Genomic DNA, 16,075 nt, shown 5'->3' with positions numbered 1-16,075 from the left:
CGTGTGTGATTATTGTATTGAGAAAATACTAAAACAATACTAAAACATCTTTGAAGCAGAAGCAGCAGAACTGTAAACAACCAACTGTAAAAAAAAAAAAAAAAAAAAAAAAAAAAAAAAAAAAAAAAAAAAAAAAAAAAAAAAAAAAAAAAAAAAAAAAAGTTGGCTAATATGAATACAGTCTTAGAGAAATGTTACTGTATAGATTTGAAATTAAACCTCCTTTAAATTTGTCATAAGCTCCCATTCTGGTATCTCCCTAAAATATACGTATCTTTCAAACCAATTAGTTTCTACTGATCTATGTACTCCAAGACCATATTCATATGATCACAGAAATTCAGTATGTGGGCTGCCACATATCCATACAGAAGTTATCAAGTCATCTATATTGAAGGTTTACTCCTCAGAACCACTTATCTGTGTCTAGATTTCAGATAACTAACAATAAAAAGCATCTTTTTGATTTTTGGGGGGGTGGGGGGGGAATAAGTTCACTAAATAAGACACTAATACTACAGTCAGCTTAAAACAACGTATACTTACATGTATAATACAAGTGGCTAGAGGTGCTCAGTTGTCAAGTTTCTTATTAAAATAATATGAAACTCAGGCAGAAGAGAAATAGATACATGCAAAAAAACAGCAGACTATTGTGTTCCTTGATGGTAGTATTTTTAAAAGGTGTCACTGTACATGGCTGAGGTTAAGAGCTTGATATAAATGTTTGCAAATATTTGCAAATGTTTGCAAATTTGTTTGCACATGAAACAAATTACACTTGAAAACATTCTTAAACTTTATTATCTTTAATGAATGGCCAACTCCTAAAGTCTGCTATTTTCAGTCAAAATGGCTTCCTTTAAAATTTTTTCACAAAGTGCATCTAAATGGATACCAGTCTGATATATTTCTTAAACATATAGTCCAATATATACTACCTTCACATCTAACCTCACGAATTTAAATATCAACATTTTATTCTCTTCCCTCAGAGTTGGTATTTTCATATTGACAGTAATAGAACTACATAAAATACAGTTTTGCTATATGTTTTTACATTTGATATTTTTGAGCTACAGTCAGTACCAGAATAGCAGAATAATCACTGAATTTTCTATTATTTCTTGCAGTTTCTTACATCTAAGCTAAGCTACAAGAAAACTGAGTCTATAATTACAAACTGTTTCATTTTTAAGTTAATTTACTTTCCCCCCTGTGTAGAGAAAAATACAACTCTCAAGAAGGTATTTAAGCTATTATTATATAAATTATATAATTATATGTAATATATGTAATATATATGTAATATATATATACTTTTATTATTTTAATTTTCTTCATAATAGCTAGTATGGTGCTGTATTTTGGATTTAGGATGAAAATAATGTTGATAACACATCCATGTTTTAGTTATTGCATACACTAAATCAAGGTGAGAAATCAAATGCAGTTCATATTACTAAGAATATTAAAGTGTGCTAATAAACACTGCTGGTAGCTGTATTTCATAACATTAATTTACATTTCATAATATTAAGATTCTTGATATATCATTTTTTGTGATTCTTTCACCTTTGAAGTCCTCAGCACACTACTCAGTAGATGAAAAATCAAAGATCCGAAGACAAATAATGTTCAGAGTTTTGAACAGGATGAAGCTTTCTCTTGCAAAATACTTTATCATTTAGGGCTACTGAACCAAACAGTGTACTCTGTCAACAATTAATTTATCATCATACAGGCACAACAAAGGTAAGAAATCAAATTATCAGTTTCCTCTGCATAAATTTGAGATAATGTATAGTAGCCTATACTTTCTAATGCTTAATGGAACTAATGCAATTGACAAGTTTTTTTATGACAAGCCTATTTTATTAGCAAGGATGAAAGTCTAGTAATCATATTTGTTGACTTCCTGTCACACAGCTGTTTCTATATACTGGTGTTAAAATCTGTGCTTAGAATCTCAAAACAAGTATTTATAAGATCTTGCAAATGAATTGCCACATTTTAAATACAGGAGTGATAATCAATGAACTGTCCTGTCCCAAAATTTGGAGATTTCATGCACCAGCAACAAATAAAGACTGAATCTCTTTCTTTGTGATTAGAAATACATCTTGGAAAGGAGAAACCATTTCTATTGAAAACGTCAAAAAGCAGACAGAAACCTGCATTTTTTCCCTCATAAATAAATAAATAAATTTTTATTCAATGGCCAAACCATAAAAATATTTTTTGTTCAAAAGAAATAAATAATAAAGATCTCCTTGTTATGTTATGATGGGGTAAAATGTGTTATCTCATGCACTTTTCCCAACAGTGCAGGTATGAGAAAAATAATTTTGTGAAAAATATTAATTCCTCCCCTCCTGTGTACTTATTCTATCATATTGGCTAATTTGTGATAAACACTGGATTTCTGAGTAATCTAAGGGCTAAACTCTGTGAGTTTACACACAAAAAAAAAAAAAAAAAAAAAAAAAAAAAAGGTTGAAATTACAGCTAGTGTTTAGAAAAAACAAATGGAACATAAACCCAGCTCTTTTATCTTGTCTGTTTCAATATTCTGTTTAAATATTTTTCTAGTCCATAGTTATCTTTCCTTATTGCATCAAAATATTCAATACATTTAATACATTTAATCAGGATACATGTGACCAGGAAATTCAATTAAAAAGGATGTTTCCCTGGAAACCCAATTATGTTCAGCTTACTATTTCATAGCTATGACATTCTTAATTAAAAGAGAATTGCATCTAACATCAGATGAAGATTTCTGGGTTTAGTAACACATAGAATTTCACAGAGCAGTTGCTGAACCATGTTGGTGCTACTTCAGCAGAGTTAAACTACTACACTGTTTTTGGAGCTGCTTGAATTTCTCAGACTACCAATATTCTGAGAATTTTTAGTAACTTTGTGTCACTGTGTTTCTCATTTTTACCACTTTAAAAAACAGAGATAAAAAAAAATAAATAAATCCTTTCTCAGTTGTACTTGTAAATTACCTTCAACACAATGCTGCAGAGAGTTGGCATGCTTCATCTCAGGGAAGCAAATTCAATTTGAGATCTGGAGTGAAAAGTAGTCAAGTACTGCCGAAAGGAAAGTCAAATCTAACGAGCACAGAAGCAGGAGGTTGGTACTGGTACAGTGACTGATAGTGGGACTGACAGCAGGCACACTGTGAGACTGCACCCTTAGTACTGAGATATTCACCTTTCACAACTTGGGAGCAGCTTTACTTTTGCAGTACCCTGAGAGAACTCCCCTAGTATTGGGTTTACATGGCAACATTTTAGTAGCGGGAGATGCAGGGGCTGTGAGAAGAGTAAAGAAACTGCCCCATGTTAGATAAGGGTCAATTTCAGCTGACTCCAAAGGGACCTACCGCAGCCCAGAGCTGAGCCAATAAATGACGTTGTTTGTGCCTCTGAGTGCAGATTTAAGAAAGGGGGAAAAAATGCTGGACAACGGCAGCTGGAATAGTGAGAATGAGAACCAGCCCTGCAGACACCAAGGTCAGTGAAGAAGGAGGGCAGGAGATGCTCCAGGCCCACAGCAGCAATTCCCCTGCGGCCTGTGGAGAGGCCCCTGGTGGAGCAGGCTGTCCCCCTGCAGCTCATGGTCCCACAGGGAGCAGATCTCCACACTGCAGCCCATGGAGGAGCCCCTGGTGGAGCAGGTGGATGTGGCCTAGAGGAGGCTGCAGCCGATGGAGAGCCCCCGCAGGTGCACTCTATTCCTGACAGATGGACCCTATGGTACAGACCCATATTGGAGTAGTTCTTGAAGTGCCTGTGGGCAGCCCCCGCAGGATCAGTTCGGGAAGGATGGCATCCCGTGGCCGTGAAGGAGCAGCGGAGACGAAGCGTTAGGAACTGACCGCAGCCCCCATTCCCCTGCACCACTTGGGGGGAGTATTTAGAAGAGGGCGGACTGGGGGAAGGTGTTTTTAATTTCCCTTTAGTTTCTCACTTCTCTCACTTGTTATTAATAGGTAATAAATTTTATTCATCTCCCTGCAGTGAATCTGTTTTGCTCATGATGATAATTGTTGAGTGATTTAATTGACCTTATCTCAACCCTTGAGCCTTTTCCATTGTATTTTCTCCCCCTTTTCCTTTGGGGTGGGGGAGTTAGAGAGTGGTTGTGGTGGAGCTCAACTGCCCAGCTGAGTAAAAAGTATGATCCACTTGAGAGTATTACTGATTTGATTTCTTCCTTTGAATTTTTTGTATATTACTGCAAATTTTGATATTATAAAACTAAACTTTAGAGGAACCCATATTTATGTAAATAGTAATAACAGAAGCTTTTTATTAAGAGATGCAAACACAGAACTGTGAAGTAACCACAGTGCTGTAAAAACAATTGTTTTTGGCTTTCCAAAGAATTATTCTGGACTAGATTTCTAAGGATCTTGTTCCTCAAGGAAAAGGAGATTTCTGTTAACACTGTAGGAAACTGGAAGCCACAAAGAATCAGGACTGACACAAAGCAAGTTTTTCAACTTATTGCTTAAAAATTGAGATGGAGCCCGGGTAACACCAATCATTAGAAGAATAATGTATAGAGTCCAGAAAATAATCTTAAAATAGACAACACAGTTCAACCATTCTTACGTGAGATGACTTAACAGGCCATTGACTAATTATGGGGATAATACTTTGATCTTCATTAAATTTTCTTGTTTTTAAATTCTTTTTTTCAGGTAATGAGTATGAACAATATAAAAGTATCTGAATATTACACTATCCATTGTCCATTAGTTCCAGTAGGTCTGAATGGATCATTTTGCTTTGATAATTTATTTCAAAATCTGGCCAAAGCAAAGTACTTATCTCCATTTGGAGTTTCCTTCTCTCTGTCTCACTCACTCAAATCAGATTGTATCCTAACAAACTCTTTTACCACTTGAAAAGATTTTGTCTTCTAATTTCAAGTAATAGTTGCTGTCAAAAGGGAACAGAATTATTCAAAATGTTTTATGTTTTCTTTGCATATTTATTCTGATTTAGTGCCTTGAATAGTCCTTAATGACATATCATTATACTATGCCCTGAACAGAATTAAATTCAATACCCAAATTTTACAGTAGGTAGAAAGCAATTTCCTATGCTTTAAAAATTCTCCCAGCATCTAAATTCATTTTCCCTGTAAAACACATAGAGTCCTGTGCCCTCAGAAATCTATAAGCCAATGTCATGCAGAACACAGGATTTGCCTTATCCTAATAGTATTAATAATCATAATAGAAGAACAAAAAGCTTAAAATCCTTTAAATGAACCGTGAGTAAATGAAATGCAGATTTTTGTGGCACATTTTGTTTAACAAAGCCCCTGAGTCTTTTTCTTGATCCAAAATGTATCTGAAGTCACTTGACAACCTTGAATCAGAGAAACACATTTCCATATGAAACAAAAATCTGAAGCAAGAATGACACAGAGTGTGCATATTGAATGGTCTTCTAGAGAGGGATTTGATTAGCCACCATCATCCTTTTATGTGTTTTCTTCCATGTACAGATTTGTTATAGCTGGTTATTGCAGTAATCATAGTAATACAGCTACCAGGAAAGAACAGGCTGCTGAAGGGTAAGGTCACTATTTTTCTTTGTACAGATTAAGAACAAACAAATGGTTTGTATCAATTCCTGGACAGTATAAACAAATATTTTATTTCCTTAAAAAAACTGTTAGTCCATCTTCAAAATCTTACTACATATATCCTGCTCTAGCTGATAGGAAACATGCATCTTTGGACAATACCCCTAATAGAAACTTTTTTATCTGTCTAAACCCGGTAGAAAAAGAAGTCATTATTCTTATGTCAGTGTACTGGTATATGGATGGAATTAGTTTAGTTCCCTAATGTGTTGAAAGGAATAAACTGTTTTATGCTGTATTTTCTAGGCAACTGATAGAAATGCCTGCAAATTCCATCATAACTGTGGATTTCAACTTAATAAAAATTAATTACATTTAAAATCATCATAATTACAATTAAAATCCTGATTAAAAATGTGTATAACTATTTTAAGAAATATTAGTTAGACTATTCATGCTACACTGAAAACATGAAAAAAAAACAACAACAACTCCCACATAAAGTGTTACTATCTTTTTTACAAAATGAAACATCTCTTAGCTGCCTCTGTTGAATACAAAACCCCTTGTTATAAAGACTAATTGTTTAATAATTTTTAAGCTCCTTATTCTTCTTTAGAAACTTCTGAACCTATTAGGTAAACAAAGCAGTGAATTAATTACTTTCATTTGTTTGTTTCATCATAAAGAGTTTGATGAAATGCTCCATTTTCCTAAAATTTATGCACACTTCCTTGACTGATTTGAACACTGGTTCTGCAACTGGCAACTTTTTTCAGCAGTTTTTATTTACATTTTTGATTTTGGAAATAGCGTGTTTTTCAGGACAAATCTGCAATGATTGTAGTTTTGCTATTTCTTTTTCCAAGAACAGCCTGATGTCAAATGTAATTATTTGCAGCTAAATTTGAGCTTATAGATAGAAACAAAAGTATACTGAATGAATAATAACAGCATACTGAATGGATCTATCTCTCTGTGAATGCATTTGGTCATGCTTCAGTTAATTCAGGATTCTACCTTAATGGATACATCTATGTCTTCCTTGGGATTAAAATGATGGATGATATGAACAAGATCTTTGGTTTAGTCTACAGTTGTTGAATAGCCATCAGCCATTGTTAAAAACTTAAATACAATTGATGGTAGATAATTTAAATGCTAATCTAAGTTAGAAGGTTCAAATCAGTAAAAATAGTCAGGGTTTCAGATAATGTGTGACTTTTTATTATTACAAACCATATACATGTAGACTCATTTTCTGCTTTAGAAGAGACAGAAGCTTGATTTTATGTTTTAGTAAAAAGTCCACTAAGGTTGGGAGATGAAACAGCTTAACAAAAGATTTTGCTTTTTTCTTTCTTGTATTATTCAAATTAATTTTTTTTCTGGTGCAAAAATATTTAATTTAGATTAACACATTCCAGATGATTTCCAAATCTTATTATATTGTTTTATCCTAAATCACTTTAGCTATTTACTGTCATAAAGTATAGTAGGAAAATTGTACTGAAAATTCCAAAAATTAATATATGAACAGAGAAAAAACTCAACACTAGCACTAGGCATTAGTGCTTAGGCATTATAATGAAATTAAATTTAATTATTTAACATTTACCCAAAAACAAAAGTGTAAATTCAAACACCCTTTTTGGGGCTCAAAAAGATACGAGTGACAGATTTCAGTGACAGATTTTTTTAAATTTGTTTTTTTACCATCACTGTCACAGGTCACACAACCATGAAAATACTGCTTATAACCCTATATGTTACAAAAAAAAAAAAAAAAAAAAATGTTACTTTTCCAAGACTGAAAGAACATCCATGAAAAAAAAAAACAAAAAACTTTCAAAATAATTTGGCTTTCACATTGAAATCATCAGAATTAAAGAATCTCTAAGTGTGTTTTTTGTTTGTTTTTCCTTTGTCTTTTGTTTATGTTGACTTGGTTTTTTCTGTTTTCCTACAGAAAATATAGCCTAGTTTTCTTACTTCTTCTAATTCAATTGAAAATCTACATTTTCTGATCATCTCTGCTGATCCGAAATGTCCTTACTGCGTAGCTTTTTGTTTGCTTGTTTGTTTGCTTTTTTATGATAGTATGCTTAAGAAAAAAATAAAAGAATGCATCTCAGAACCAAGAATTCTCCATTACTATGGGGTAGTTTGAAAAAACTTTTTCTTACTTTGTCCAAGGTAAAAATGAAATAGAATCATGAAATGAATAGCATAAGGATACTGCGGAATTAAGTATCCTTAATAGATCCATTGGAATGGAATTAAAATACAGCTTGTTTCTTTCAATTTCACTTTAATTTTTGCTCTTATAACAGTAACTGAATTTCCTGTTTGACACCTATAGAAAAGAACAGTTTTCAGCAAGAGAGAATAAGTAACATGTTTTTGGAAAAATACACAATTTTTATCTTTATAGACACTACATTAATTACGTAATTAATCCCTCAGATTTATGTGTTTTCAAAGAAGGGAAATTTTCCTCCTCAGTGGTGTCGCAGACTTGAGGATCTTTAAGAAAGTCTAGACCAACTCACTCTTGAAACTGACCATTCTATAACTAACCATATAGAATGAGACTAACCATTCTATAACTAGATGATCTTTAACGTCCCTTGCAACACAAACCGTCCTATGATTCTATGATTCTATGATTAAGATTTATTACTTAGACACAACACACTTCCACTAGTTTGTCTGTAAGTCTGTGGTCTATGTAACTAAGCTATGATAATACATTGTAAAGAGATTAGTCACATAACAATAATAATGAATGGTCTTGGACTAGAATTCTGGAGGGAAATCTCTGTTTTATGTTTAACAACTGAACTCTGACATCTACTAAACTGGTATATTTGGTGACCAACTCACTGTAAATGTGTTCAGTGTTTAATTCACTTATCATTTCAACCCCTTACCCACACGTTAAAAAACAACATAAAATAAATCATCTTATTCAGAAGAAATCTTCTGGGACATTCTACCCTTTAATTGTAATCCTGCATCCCTCTCCCCCACCCTCATCAGGGTACAACACCCAAGAAGAATAACTGAAGTTTGTTTTCCTTAAACTATCATTAGGTTACAAAAATGAATATATTAGATAAACAAACAATCGCACACACATTCTCTGAGGCTTTGCATATGATATAAAAGTGAAGAAACTGATTATTTTCTCCCACTCTCTTGAATGAACTGAATGAGTAATGGGATTGGAATATTCATTGGTAGCATCTGTGATAAGTAATTAAAATGTGGTGTTGAAACTACTTTCACAGCATTAACACTTCCCCAAAGCTTATGATTTAACGAGCCCATTTATTGAAATCTTCACATAATTTGTATAAGTGGTCCCTTGTTATCTTTTACCACACTGTTCAAACCTTACTTTTAACTTAATTCCTAAATATGCCTACACTTTTTGGCACATATGCTGACTTGTGTCAGACTAAATAGTGCTACTGGGTAAAACTGGCACCAATTTGGACAATTTATTTATCACCCTGATGTGCTGGTGAATCAAATGCTATTCATTTTAGGAAAACTGTAACCACTATCTATCTATCCATCTATCTATCCATCTATCTATCTATCTATCTATTTATTCATTTACTATAAATGATTATATTTCTGTCTCTGATAATGTCTTTTGACCATTAAAATATGGAGCACAAAATCTAAGATGAAAGATTTATCTATACTTAATTATATAGATGGCAGAATCTACATTTGATTTCATCATGCTAGGCTTTCTCCATAATATATGGAAAGAAGCAAAAATGTTTATCTCAAGATAAATCTATTCTTAAACTAACTAAATAAAGTAAATAAAATCTCAGTTGTAAGATATTTAATTTCCAGATGCCTACAGTTAGGGAAAATGAATCTGTCCTAGAGAATGTTATGTTTTTTCTTCTCTAATCTTTGAGGAAAAAAAATAAAAATGTACTATCATAATTTTGGTATTCCTGCATATTTTGTAATTCTGTTGAAGTGCTCCATAAGAAATAAGAAAAGTTATAGAGGGCGCACTGTGTTCCTAAGGAAAGCAAACAAACAACCAAACAAATCACATAAAAAAGAGGAAAAACATAAGGAAACTAGCTGCAGCAAAAAGGTTGGACTGTGGTAAATTATTCTAATTCTATGTCTCCTTTAGTTCACAAGTAGTTATTTTCTGTTCAAGCTCTTCTGAATCAAATTATTTTTTTATTTTCTCGAAGCGATAAATGAAGTAATAGATTTGATAAAAGCATGACAGATACCAAGAAGTAGAATGCAAATGTTATTTGGTCAGTAACAGCTAATAGCCTACATTTGCAAAATACTTTTTTGTTGTTGTTGTTTTTAATTGTAGTTACATATTTACTAAAGTTAACTGTAGTACACCAAAATTGGTGTCATTTTGATATATCTCCTAGAAAAGAGTAAAGTACAAAGAAATGGCATACAAAAGAATCACTTTTTCCCTAAATAATCTTTTTCTGTTTCAAATATGATTTGTAGGCCTTAAAAATAGAAGGAAAAAAAAAAAAAAAAAAAAAAAGAAAACTTTGCATAAATGGAACTGTCTATAACTTAAATACCTTTTCAATATAGTGTATTTCAAGGATAAACGTCACAAATGCCCAAAATGAATAATTCAATTACTACATTGTATTGGGTAATGCTTATGTGGTAAAGCTGTGGTAGCGGGGGGGCTGCAGGGATGGCTTCTGTGGAAAGAATCCAGAAGCTGCTGCATATCAGATAAGGGCCAGCTGAAGCCGTCTCCAAAGGGACCCGCCGCTGGACAGAGCCAAGCCAAAGTGATGTTGTTACCTCTGTGAGAGCAGATTTAAGAAAGGGGGAAAACCTGCAGCACAACAGAAGCTGGGAGATACAATCACAGAATCACAGAATTTTCTAGGTTGGAAGAGACCTCAAGGTCATCGAGTCCAACCTCCAACCTAACGCTAACAGCCCTCCACTAAACCATATCCCTAAGCTCTACATCTAAAGTGACAACCAGCCCTGCAGACCCCAAGGTCAGTGCAGAAGGAAGGCAGGAGGTGCTCCAGGTGCCAGATAAGAACTTCCTCTGTGGCCTGTGGAGAGGCCACTGGTGGAGCAGGCTGTCCCCCTGCAAAGGCTTCAGGAATTTCTTCATTTAGCCCCAGAGGGCTGAAAACTTTAGAACCAGATGAATCTCAACATACTGATGACTGTCTGGTTAACTGTTTTTTAGTTGGAGACAAAAATACCTCTTTGACAAATTCCTTCCTGTGCAAGGAACTTGCAAGTTTGTCTCACAACGTCAATTAGCCAACCTAGGATTTACTGGAGTGTAATATGGAAATTAGCACACACTTTTAAAATCATACAATTGGTTGTAATGTGTACATTCTGAGAGGATTTAGTGGTGCAGCATTTTCTACAGGTTTATCTACAGCATCTCTGTAGAAATAAGGACAGAACCACAGATCCACAGAAGGTAGATCAGTTCACTTTCTCCCTAGTGATTTAATAGGATATTTAAATATTTCACCTTAAGACAGGATTGTTTCTGTCCCTGGGCAAGAAATCTAATTTAGATGCCTGTATTAGTTTCACTGGATCTGAGCCACAGTGTACTTAATACTCAAAGATTATACATTATCCTACTGATGTGACTAGCAAGCCTGTAAAAGGGGTATTATTAGCAGTGTTGCAGGCATAAAGGCAATAATATTTATGTTTTATTCTATGCTGCTTTTTAGCATTTATTGTTAATTGATGATCTACTATTACAAGCCATTGCAAAAACATCCATTATAAACACAATATACTGGTGAAGTACAAGTTATCTTTAACTTAGCCATTTCTGTGAGTAAATATTTGTACTCTTTATCATGCATGCCTCTGCTGAGATCCATTAAAACATATGCTTAACGTCCTCATTCTTACTAATCATGCTATTCTAGGCACCTACTATCATGTGTTAACTCTGAACTCTTGCTTGTAAATTTCTTCAGCAATCCATCAATCATCAGCAATTCCTCATGCTCTTAAGAAATGTAGTAAAAAGAATGTTTTACCCAAAAGAAGCTGCACACATTCTTGGCTCATGCTGTACTCTTGACACTAACAGCTATATTACACTGTATTCAGACATTCAGCAAAAACAATTTATTTTTTTTACCTCAGTAAATGGGGTTATACTAGCACTAGTGGAACATACAGGGCTAGGCAGAGGCTCAAACATGCTGCTGAATTGCTAGAGGATACTTCCAGATGCAGATTCAGTCATGGAATGGAAGACACAAGCACAGAATAAACTATTCTATTTTGGGAAAAGGTCAGAAAAAGATGAGGTGAGCTGTCTGAATTCTGAATTATATATTTTGATATCCTATTACTCAAGTCTGACCACATTGCCGGTGTAATTAAAGAACCTTGAGAGTGAAAGGAGGCATCATAAAACACAGGCTATAAATTTAATCCTTCATTTTCCGTCAATCTTTCAAATCTGTTAATAATCTTTTCATTCTATGACTTCATCTTTTTTAGTGCATTTAAAAGTAAGGAACCCAAATCTGTTTCCTCAAGGTCTAGTGATTAGATTTTAATTTTGACCCTGCTTCTCTCAGAAAGCTTTTTAGTTAATTTTCAGTGGAATCAAAATGACAGAATGTTTTATTGGATTTTTACTTAAGTATAAACCATAATAGGGAAAATTTCACCTCTTGGTAATAAAAAATAAATTTTCACCTCCAGTTCTCAATAACTTTCTGTTAAAACTTTGTTATATCTTAACTTTAATCTGGAAATAATTACTAACACTTTTTCAGCATTACTGCAAATATTTATACAATAGTCATGCATAAAAGTTAATTTTTAGATTAAACAGAAAACCAAAGAAACCAACTTACACCAACCTAAAATTACTTTTGAAATTTGAAATTCCTTAAACAGCTTTGAAACTGTTATTTTTTTCATATATCCCGTTGACTGGTCACCTGCCTCCTGACTGTTCAAAAAGGAACACTATCTCAAAAAACTGGAATTGAATCTGAATTAAAAAGTTTTATGGGATTTTTTTCTGAAAAATCCAGAATGTAATTCAGTTTGAGGTTAACACAACTGTATTAGAAGTTTATAGTTGTGTATCAGTGATGTGTGATACTACTACATGTTTTTATTTGTGATGCATATCTATGATAGGCAGTAGAAGTACCTGGTGTACTGTGTTTAGCTCTGGGGACCCCAGCACAAAAAGGACATGGAAGTATTAGAACAAGTCCAGAGTAGGGCCACGAGGATGACCAACTAAGGCTGAGGGAGTTGGGGTTGTTCAGCCTGGAGAGGAGAAAGCTCTGGGAAGATCTTATAGCACCCTTCCAACACCTAAAGGGGGCCTACAGGTGGGGAGGGTCTCCTTGTCAGGGAGTATAGTCATAGACAAGGGGTAATGGCTTTGAACTAAAAGAGGGTAGAGTTAGATTAGATATAAGGAGGAAAGTCTTTGCTCAGAAGATGGTGAGGCAATGAAACAGGTTGCCCAGAGATGCTGTGGACGCCCCATCCCTGGAAGTGTTCAAGGCCAAGTTGGATGGGGCTTTGAGAGGTTAATATTCAGAATAGCAACAAAGATTCACAACAAACAAAAAATGTTTGCCTCATATTCTTTTTGTCATTTTTATTGCATGGTCAGAAGGAAATAAATTTTGCAGACTCATAGACAAGGATGAAAAAGCTCAACAATATTTTTGTTGTATCAGTGAATTCTTTATTAATTCATCAGACCCTCAGCTCAGGATTTGATCTCCAAGGAACAGTAACTATGCCCAAATGAACCTGAAGAGATTTAGATATGTAAGAACATTGTCTCTTGCTTCCTATGTAGTAATAACTCCTGTAGACATTGATATGATCTGCTATTATTGCTAGTACAATTATGGAACAATCTAAATGTCACCTTTAACAAATAAGACTGAACTGGCAGCTGTTTCTAACTTTACTCATGGCTGGCTAATTATCTGTTTTGTGACCTTCCTCAGAAACACGAGCAGTCATTTAACCTCATTTAATCCTATCTAGCTGTATTGGGTGTGTGTGGTGAGCTTTTTGCAGCAGGCAGGCTTGTACGATGACATGCTGTGAGGAGGAGCCAGGGCCTTCCCCATGTCAGACACAGCCAGTTCCAGATGGCTGCAAAGGCCCCACCAGCAGGGCATGGCTGAGCCTAGCAGTGAAAATAGTGGCACCTCTGAGAAAATGTATTTAAGAATCATAAAATCAATTAGGTTAGAAAAGTCCTCTAAGATCATCAAGTCCAACCTCTAACCTAGCACTCCCAAATCCACCATTAAACCATACCCCTAAGCACTACATCTGCAGTTGTTTTGTATACCTCCAGGGATGGTGACTCAACTGCTTCCCTAGGCAGCTGGTTCCAGTTCTTCACAACCCTTTCAGAGAAGAATTCTTTTTCTAATATCCAACCTAAACCTCCCCTGGAACAATTCGAGGACATTTCTTCTTGTCCTGTCATTGTTGCCTCAGAGAAGAGACTGAACCACACCCTGCTACAACACCTCCTTTGAGGTAGTTGTAGAGAGCAATAAGGTCTCCTGAGCCTTTTTTTTGCCAGTCTAAACAACCCCAGCTCTCTCAGAAGCTCCTCTACAGATTTGTTCTCTAGACCCTTCAGTAGCTTCATTGCCCTTCTTTCGACACACTCCACCGACCTCAATGTCCTTCTTGCAGTGAGGGGCCCAAGACTGAACACAGTATTTGAGGTGTGGCCTCACCAGAGACAAATACAGATGGACAATCACTTCCCTGGTCCCACTGGCGATACTGTTTCGGATACAAGCCAGGATGCTGTTGGCCTCCATGGCCACCTGAGCACACTGCCGTCTCATTTTCAGCCAGCTATCGACCAGTATGTCCAGCTCTGTTTCACCAGCCAGCTTTCCAACCACTCTTTCCAGCCATCCTGTAGCATTGCATGGGGTTGTAGTGCCTCAAGGGCAGGACCTGGCACTTAGCCTCACTGAACCTCCTACAGCTGACCTCGGCACATCGGTTCAGCCTATCTAGATCCCTCTGCAGAGCCTTCCTACCCTAAAGCACTTGTGCCCAAATCTGCAAAATTACTGAGGGTGCACTTGATCCCCTCATCCAGATCATTAATAGAGATATTGAAGAGAACTGTCCTGATACTGAGCCCTGGCAGACACCACTAGTGACCAGTTGTCCAAACTGAAGTTGTCCAAAACTTTCAAGTTGTCCAAACTGACTGACTTGCTGCATACTACAACTTGCAGGCCTTTATCTCTTCTTAAATTCTGCAGTGTCCCCGAGAAGAATTTGGTTCCATCAGCATCTGAACTACCTTTAAAGAAGTTTTAAGTTGCTACTAGGGCATCACTTAGGCTCCTCTTCACCAAACTGAAGAAGTTTGTTCCCTCAGGCTCCTAGCTCATATACCATCTTGGTAGCCCATCACTGGACCTTCTCCAGCTTCTGTCTATACCTCTTGAACTGTGGAGTTCAAAACTGGAAATGGTATTCCAGGTGCAGCCTTACCAACACCAGGTACTATCGCAATAATAACTTCACGCAACTTGCTGAAAAAGTTTTTCCTGATGTAGCCCAATATGAAGTTTTCTTCATTTGCACAGTGAGTTCATATTCAGGCTGGAATCTGTCATAAGCCTAAGTTGTTGTTTGTTGTTATTGTTCTTGTAGTTGTTTCATTTTGTTGCTGCTGTTGTAATTATTTTAGTCTTTTTGTTTGTTTTGCTTTTATTTTGTTTTGTTTTTGAAAAATTACCATTCTACATACCTTTTTGGCATGTTATAATGCAAGTGGTTACTCCTCTCCAAGTTCACAACTCTGTATATATTCAGTGTTTGTTTGCCTAACCTTCAGATTTGTTGAAGCTACTCTGAATGAAGGGCTGCCATTCTTTTTGTCTAATTCTTAAAAGTATTGCTCTTAAATATCCAGAGTGTTCAGCATTTTCAGATTATAAACTGGTGAGAGTTTTCACAACTGTGATTATAGTATAAATAAAACAAAATAAAACAAAATTACCTGAGGTGGAAGCAGTGGTAATCTTACATAAGCAAGCAGCATACTTAGGTCACTGCATCGCCTCTGCATATCATACTTCACCCACATCATTAAGGCATGGAAAATGGTCTCTTCATCAGGAACATTCACATCATCGCTAGCAAGAAGTTTATGGAGTTCTTCAGCTGGTAGAAGTAAAAATTCTTGGTTTCTTATAACTTCCATTATATTCTCCTGAGAAGAGGAAAGTATTTCAGATTCAGTAATACTGGAAAAATGTAAAAGCAGTTGTTAAAGCTAATAAATCCATAGGATTAGTCAGTATCTGTCATACCCAGCTTTCTTATAGCTTATAAGAAAAAAACAAAGATGACTGTAGTTAAACAGCTATATTTGTAACTC

At 35.2% G+C, this 16,075-nt stretch overlaps 1 protein-coding gene across 1 annotated transcript in view; it reads right to left on the bottom strand.

Moving 5' to 3' along the window:
* The window catches only part of KLHL1 (kelch like family member 1), a 234,593-nt gene that overhangs the window by 73,574 nt on the left and 144,944 nt on the right, over positions 1 to 16,075 (bottom strand). Inside the window, exon 5 of the mRNA XM_032208096.1 lies at positions 15,695 to 15,907. Coding sequence (XP_032063987.1) covers positions 15,695 to 15,907 — 213 coding nt within the window. The remainder of the gene's footprint in view (positions 1 to 15,694; positions 15,908 to 16,075) is intronic.

Source organism: Aythya fuligula, chromosome 1 (genome assembly GCF_009819795.1).
Source record: "Aythya fuligula isolate bAytFul2 chromosome 1, bAytFul2.pri, whole genome shotgun sequence".
Lineage (NCBI taxonomy): Eukaryota > Metazoa > Chordata > Aves > Anseriformes > Anatidae > Aythya > Aythya fuligula.
Note: the sequence above shows the minus strand (reverse complement) of the source record. Positions and strands in the feature narration are given on the sequence as shown.